This window comes from Hydra vulgaris, chromosome 04, assembly GCF_038396675.1.
Source record: "Hydra vulgaris chromosome 04, alternate assembly HydraT2T_AEP".
Lineage (NCBI taxonomy): Eukaryota > Metazoa > Cnidaria > Hydrozoa > Anthoathecata > Hydridae > Hydra > Hydra vulgaris.
Genome location: NC_088923.1, coordinates 6321723 through 6330452, shown reverse-complemented (window position 1 = coordinate 6330452; position 8730 = coordinate 6321723). Strand labels below are relative to the sequence as shown.

The 8730-nt window shown below is 30.1% G+C and overlaps 1 protein-coding gene across 1 annotated transcript; it reads right to left on the bottom strand.

Moving 5' to 3' along the window:
• Positions 1-343: 343 nt before the first annotated feature.
• On the bottom strand, positions 344-1048 carry LOC136079141 (uncharacterized). Its single transcript, XM_065794859.1, has one exon. The coding sequence runs from the start codon at positions 1046-1048 to the stop codon at positions 344-346; it is 705 nt and encodes a 234-aa protein (XP_065650931.1).
• Positions 1049-8730: the final 7682 nt, after the last annotated feature.

The window sequence follows — 8730 nt, the reverse complement described above, 5'->3', positions numbered from 1 at the left end:
TTCCAAATATGCCAATAGTAATCCAATATTGCTTTTTGGTGTAAATACTTTTGCTAATCATTGCTTTGGTCTGTAGGTATAAAGTTATTAAGATTCACAGATTCTAAAGGTAATTTTCGCCCAAACACGAGATGATTTGGGATTAGTGGTCTTTGCCGGGTACCTCGTAAAGAAATGTAATTGGCCGGTTATTTATAATAACTACAATTTCAGCCAGAATTGTAGTTACTCTTCGTAAGTTACTCTTGATGTTCCAAGTACTTTTTTAATTACTCTCTTGGTAGTTCGGGTTATTCCTTCGAATATTCCTCCCCACCAAGGACACAATCGGTAAACACTTAAATCAGCATTTTTTTAAATGATTATTGTCTAAATCAAATAAGTCTTTATACCATATAAATCTTACAAAGTCACGACGCTTTTCAGCTAATGCAATGTTTAAAAATACTTTCTCAATATCGGCAATTAGAGCTATTCGCTTTGCATGAAAATGTAAAAGTATACTATATATTGAAGTTGTAAGTGATGGTCCTGAAAAAAGACACTTATTTAACGAAGGACCAGATGTGCAAGCACTTGCATCGAAAACTATACGAACCTTTGAAGTTTGTTTATCTCCACGTATTACAGGGCGGTGAGATAAATAGTGAACGTCACCAATATTTGATTCAAAATTAGAGACTTTCTCAATAATCCCTTTAGATAATTGATCCTTAATAATATTATTGTAAGATGCAAATAAATCTCTATTGCTTGCAAGTTTTTTCTCTAATGCTGAAAACCTAGACTTGCATGAAATATAATTGTCGCCTATCACCGGATGATCTATTTTAAAAGGCAATTCAACTTCATACATGGTACCATTAAACTTAATATTTTTCTGAAAGTTTTCATAAACAATCTTATCACTCTCACTAATTTTGGAATCATCCCATAATAAATTTAAGTCATTTTTAATTAAAATGTGTTTCCTATTAAAATCAGACGCAGCCTTTAAAACGTGAGATGATAAAAGAGTTGAATTATCAATTTGAGCCCTATTAACCATCGTGGGACCGCTTATTAATTATCCTAATTTAGATTTAATCACTACGGGACCGGTAACTCCCCTTTTAATTGAATTTTCCATAAATTTTCAATAAAAATTTGCACCAATTAAAATATAAACTGAAAAATTTTCTTTAGAATTATTATGATCGGCTAATCTAAGACCCGTAAGATGTTTATAATTATTACATGCTATATTAATATGCTGCCCACTTAAAGGGGAACATATATTCTTTACAAAACATTCAACACTTATAAAATAACCGTTAACACTTTTATAGAGACTCTCACTCTAAGACCTAAGCAATGCTACCGTGCCCAAATGTTTTAATGTTAATTTCTTTACTATTAATGTGTTTTAGATAAATTTTGGCACAAGTCTCAGGAGTTACGTAGCTTAGCTGCGAACAATTATCAAACAAAATTCGACACCTAGCAAACCTGATATGATTTTTTGATCTTGATTTTTAACAGTAGCTAATGCTGTTTGTAACAATACGGTTTCAGTAGGTTGAAGAACAGATTTAGAAGCAGAAAGAAAGGATGTACTCGCTACTGAAGTCAACTCGCCGTCTTTGTTGTTATTATATTTATCTCTATTGTCACTGTCACAAATTGATACATGATAAAAACGATTGCATTTAAAACATTTTAATTTTAATAAACACTTATTGCTAAAATGTTTATTACTAAAACAACGAAAACAACATTTTTTATCACTTAAAATCTTTTTTCTAGCCGTAATGTTACTAAATTACAAAAATACAATTTGTGGTTATTATCGCAAAATAAATACAAAATAAACAAACATATAAAGAATAAGAGCCGTTTCACTTATAAATATAAGTTTTCTTATCGTAGTTACTATTTGAATCATCACTCGAATAAAACATACTGGCAGTGAAAGGTAAAGTATTAGAGTCAGAATTAATGTGTTCTCGCGCTTTTAACTCAGATTTTAAAATATCGAACACATCTTTAATTTCCCAGGTTCCATCTTCATTTAGTTTCCAACTTATAATTAAATTGAGCTCCTCGGAAAGCTTTTCAAGTATTATTGGGACAAGTAAAGACCCATACATCGAAGAATCAATACCAATATTTTCTAGACTACGAATCTGAATTTCAGCAGTATCTTAAAGATTTCGTAAAGAATTTACATTTTTAATATTGTTAATGTGTTCAAGCTTTAATAGTTTTTTCATATAAAAGGAAACTGTTTATTGTTCATTCGAAAATCTTTGTTTTTAAATATCTAAAGCTATAGTGTAATTGTCGTTAGAAAGCTAATTAATTGCTGAATAAGCATATCCGTGAACCAAGTTCATTAAATAATTTATTTTTGAATACTAATTAGGTCATCATTTTTATTTATCGCACAGTCGAAATTTTCCCAAAAGAGTTGCCAATTTTCCCAATTGCCGTCAAATGCTTCAATTTTCAAGGTTGGAAGTTTAATCATTGTATTACTTTTAAATGTTACCGTAGAACTTGCATCGTCGTTAGATTTAATAGAGAATTTATTTTAAAAAAATTTTCATTTTAGAATTCTCTCTCCGTGGGCTCCATAAAGAGTTTAGAAGAGACTCTAATATTAAATCACGTAGTGAAGATTCAAGTCGTTATTTACAATAAAATCTGGGATCGTGCCAAGTGCATACGCCAAGTCACACGTTGAATGATATGAAAAGCAAGAGAGCAAGTGAAAAGAGCGCTTTCTTTTTTATATATAATATCAAGAAACCTACTGGCTGCTGCGTTAGCGAACTAACGCAACAGTATGGTATCAGACAAGCACAGGCACAAGATTTTTATCTTAAGAGACTATATCATTGAGTCAAATAAAAAATCTCTGCATTGAAAGATTAAACTCATTGTGCACAGATTGTTTTCAACTAGTAAGAAAGAGCATTTGGCATCCATTAACGAGAACATTTAAATTATATTATAGATTTTTTTCAAAAAATCTATAATATTTAATATATCTTACATTGTTTACAGTATGGTATTTTACAATTAGGTGTTGAAAGGGATTCAATTGCTACGGTTATGAAGTGGTCTCATGCTCTATATAAGTTTTAAAGTTACAAAAAAATTGCTTTTTAAATGAAAAGGAAAATGAACTTGAAAACTCAGTGTTGAAAGATGTTGTATACATTGAAGATCTCACCAGACTTGTTCAAGAAATCTGCTCTCTACGTGGATTAGATCCTATGTAAGCCATTGTTAGAGTTGGAATTGACGGAGGACAGGTTTCACTGAAGGTTTAGTAACTTAACCAAGTTAAAGAAATAAAATTAGAATTATTATTCAATTGTAATTAATTTTCAAATTATAAAGAATATTTTCAATGAAACAAAGTTAGAGGAACAAAGTAGAGACGAGACAGACTCAGGAGTGAACAAGGTGATAGTTTTGGCTTTGGCACATAACGGCAAGGAGAATAACCATAACCTTGGATGCTTACTAAATTAATTAATCTAAATTAGCTCAAATTTTTTGTGGCTTCTGACCTAAAGCTCAAAAACTTACTTCTTGGCATATCAGCAAGAGATTTTGCTTAATTTTTTCAAGTAGCTATTAAAGATTCAGATTACTACCCGTATCAAGATGCAGGATATCCTTATAAGACTATGCAATTAATCAATAATGTTATTAACCCATGCTTGCTTGGGAAAGATCCTAGAAAATTTATTCTTGATAACATCCCTCCTCCGGAAATTCACATGTATGAGCATGTTGTGACAAAAATTGTTGATATTCTTTTAGCTAATGAGGGCCTGAAATCCTTTTTGGACAAAAATACTGTAATGTGCATGGTTATAATGGAGGCGGATTGGATAGACCCAACTGTGGTACAGTTCTCAAATTATTAGATGAAATGATGCTGGTAACATCAATTCAGTTATGCCCCCGCGTTGAAACCCTGAAGAAATTTAGAACAGGTAACAATTATATATAAATATATATATTTATATATATATATATATATATATATATATATATATATATATATATATATATATATATATATATATATATATATATATATATATACATATATATATATATATATATATATATATATATATATATATACAGTATCGGACAAAACAAGTGCAACCAAACAGTGTTATTCTAGTTTTAAAAATCTATTTAGTTATAGTTTTTATTTCGTTTTTATTAAATTTTTTAGTTTCAGTTTTAGTTTTCGTTTTAGAACTCATTTTAGTTTAAGCTTATATTTCGTTTTCGTTTATTCTTTTTAGTTCTAGTTTTAATTTTAGTTTTTAAAATCATTTTAGTTTAAGTTTTAGTTTTTATTGAAATTTTTTAGTTTTAGTTTAGTTTTAGTTTTAAAAAACCAATTTTGCTTCAGTTTTCGTTTTTAAAACTTTTTAGTATTTTTTTATGAACATTTTATGTTTGTTCTTTTTTGAACAATGTAATTTTTTATAAGCTAGCCCATATTTTGTAATGTGTGTAAGTTAGTGTAACAGTTTAGATATACTTTACAAAGTTAACAGCATTGATAATCATTGCTCAATATTTTATATTAAAATCTTATTCGATAATCGAGAGTGGATATAAAATTTACTCACTGGCTCACTGGCTCACTGGATCACAGGCTCTCGATACTGGATCCATGCAACATGAAAAATATTTTGTTTCTGCTGCTTGTAACCGCTGCTGATTGGTATTGCTTGCTGTCCATTGCTTTTCATTATAATACTTGTTCAATTTTGTTTGAATTTTAGTAATTGATGTAACAGATTCAGAAGCGTGCTTACAGTTACAACTTTTTTCTTGCAAGATTCTGCTTTTCGTTTATCATCTTTTACTTTAAAATCTTTATATACTTCCTTATGTTTTGCTTTTAAATGTGTTTTCAAGTTGGAAGAATTATAGCCTTCTAATTTGACATTGCAAACTGTGTTATTTGATATTTGCACGCGGAAAATTGATTTACCCATCGACTCGTCATAATCGAAATAGTCCCAAATAATGATTTCTTTGTGACGTCCAGATAATTGTAAAATTTCAAAAATAATTAGTTCACTCAACTACTGTTTAAAACTTAAGTTTTAATACAGTTACCGTGGAAAAGTGTTTACATTTTTACCGTTACCGTGTTATTACCCACTCACTCTCTATTGGACACTTTTAATACCTGGTAATTAACTTGTGAAGAGTAACATTGGTAGAGGGGAGAATGAAAGCCAAAAAGTACCCAGGACGGCTTCGGATGCAGATATTGAATTGTATCGTTATGAACGCAAGTTATGAAGTAGTTAAGAAAAGAGTTAGAGAAAGAAAAAAATGGAGACAATAGAGTAAAGGACATGCCTTTCGGCGGAGAACTGCATGAATAAATAAGCCATATGGCGCCTATATAGTTTTTATACAGTTATACTTTATTAATATTTGTTGCGCGTGAAGCTGTATTGCAGTATAGTATGCTGTGGTTGTATCAGCAATAGTGATCCCACAAGCATCAGATCCCACAAGCATCATTACAGCACCTGCGTCTGATCGAGTATTTAGCATATACGTAAGGTCCCTAGAATCGTAAACGGTGCGTGATTTGACCATTGACGGCTGGAAATGAAAACCGCACTTTATCATTCTTGTTTTTATAAGTCTTTCGTTTTAGTTTTTATTTAGTTTTTTATAAAATCTTTTTAGTTTTAGTTTAGTTTTAGTTTTCAAATTTATTTTCGTTTTAGTTTTAGTTTAGTTTTATTTAAAAAAAAATTTTTTCGTTTTAGTTTTAGAAAAACAGTTCGTTAACGACACATTTTCGTTTTCGTTAACGAGAATAACACTGCAACCAAATAATGCTAATTTAGTTTCTTTATATAAAAGTGCTGCATTTTTTCAATTTAGAGAAATAACTATGTAACTGTTTAGAGACAAAGTTCTTCAAGTTTTGTTCATCACAAAGTTCTTTATTTGTACACAAAAATTAATAAATTAATCAAAAGTATTAAAAAAGTTGATTTCCTTCTGGACAAAACAAGTGCAACTCGACAAAATGTTGACCAAACTGTATTTTGCTATCAATATTTCTTGGCGAATCCTTTGTTGTCGATCACAGCCTTGCATCTTCGAGGCATAGATTCGATCAGGTGATCAATGAAACTTTGTGGAATCGCTGCCCAGGCCTTTTGGATTTGTTCAAACAGTTGATCCTTATTACGAACACCTTCACGATTAATTCTACGGAGATCCGGAGATTGAGGCGGCCAATCCATCACCGATAGGTGGTTGTCTTGAAACCACTGCTTGACTACTTTTGCAGTGTGTTTCGGATCGTTGTCTTGCTGAAAAATTCATTTTATTGGCATATTTCATTCAGCATGAGGTAACATAACATCTTTCAGGATATTTTTATACAAGAAACGGTCCATTATTTCATCGTTTCGATGTATTGGACCTAGACCGTTAGCAGAAAAACACCCCCAGACCATTACATTGCCTTCACCATGCTTCACGGTCTTATGGCAGTAACGTAAATCGAGGCGTTTTCGGCCGGTCGATGTACACGAAAAATGCCATCGCTCCAAATGATGTTGAACTTCGATTCATCACTGAACAGGACAGTTCGCCATTTCTGCACATTCCAGTCAATATGAGATGTAGCAAACAGGAGTCTTTTCTTCTGGTTTTTTAGTAAAAGCAGCGGTTTCTTTGCAGGGCGTCGAGAAAACAATCCGGCTTCAACAGCACGTCGTCTGATTGTTCGGTCCAATACAGGCAGCTCTAATTGCTTTTGTATCTTGACTGATGATATCCAGGGATCCTTCTTGACGGATCTCACAATCATAGAATCCTCTCTAGAAGTGGTGGAACGCGGTCTTTCAGTTGTAAAAAGTTGTTTTGGCATAATGCTAAAAGCTTCATACAGTAAAGATATCTTCCAGTTTATTGAATCTGCTGAATATTTACAATACTATTGTCAAGATGTGTTCGACAAAATATTGTCACTTGGTTGGAAGTTCCATATTACTATATACAACCTTATAGATTTTCTCAATATGAATTAGAAAGCTCTTGGACTTTTGGAGCAAACTTACGAGACTATACTTAAAAATTTAACAAAAACATTGAAGCGCTATGCTGTCGCAGAGACTAAAAAAAGCCATGGATTAAAGCTTAAAAAAAGTTACTTCCACCTACGGTACTATGAGATTTTAAACTAATTAAATTCAAGTTTTTTAACTTATTTAATATATATATATATATATATATATATATATATATATATATATATATATGTATATATATAATATATATATATATATATATATATATATATATATATATATATATATATATATATATATATGATCTTATTGTTTAATTGAAAAAAAAAGAAAAAGTTTTATTATGATTTTCATTTTGCTTTGAAACCTGTAATGTATATAACAGCCCAAAAATAGTAATTCTAATAGCACGTAAGCCGAAAAGTCACTCATTGTTAATGGTATTATTATATATTAAATTAACCACATTTTGAAGACAAAGATAATGGATGATCATGAGGGTTTCTATAATTTTTTAACGAGAGATAGCTAAAATAATACAAATGATATTATTTTTTAAGAACTATTTTCTGGATTTCGGAAGATATCAATTTTGGAATAAGAAAGGAACGCTTTCGATTTTATTCTTAACAAATTTCAGCTCGTACACACACATGTTAATAGAATCTGAAGAAAAACCTCATGTCTTTTGAAATTCAACCTAAAACCCGTAGTAACGAGCAGTGTTACTCAAGTTACTCAACGCTAAATTTAATTCCTAAACAAAACAAATATGTTCAAAAGTGTTCTACGCAGAGTTTTTATTAAAACCAAATAAACGCTTTAGGTTTCATCGAAAATTGCCTCGCAAAGGAGAAAGTGATCTTCTAATTCTATATTTTAAATAAATTTAGCGTTGCGTAGTTTATGGATGATTAATTATGGGCGCTTAACAAGAATTAATTTTTTCTCTACCTATTGTATGGATTGAGAGTCAATTATTAGATATGATATTTTAATAGATGATAGATTTTAGTAAATGTATTTTGGAAATGGAATAAACTTAAAATTTTTATTTTTGCAACATAGCACCTTTTTAAAAATCACTCCTCAACAACAGTGTTTTTAAATCATAGATATTTGACAAAACAATCAAACTGGATGATAAATAAAATTAAATAATAACATCAAAATAAATGGCTCAAGAACTCAAAAAAATGTTTAAAGTCAGCCAGGAAGGCTTTCTGGCGCCTTTCATAGCTTCGTTTAGAATAGCATATTTTTATAGTTTTTCTAAACAATTTTTTTTTTATATCACCTAAAATTTAACAAACAGCGTTCTCTAAAATGCAATGAAAAGTCCCTAAATTTTTTTAAGCATTTCTTACCGATTAGTTGCATTAAAAACAATTTATATACAATATGATAGTCCTTAATGAGTTTTTCGCTTTTTATTTAATCAACGAATTTTTATCAAAACCAAGGTACCTTAAAATTTTAAGAGCTGATTCTAAATATAAATCCTGCTTCCGTCACAAAATAAAATAATAAAATTATATTGACAGCTGAAATTAAAACATCGTTCTTATCTTTAAAAAAAAACTTTGTCTATTTTTCCTATCACAACTTGTTAAATCTAATAAACAGAAAAATCGAA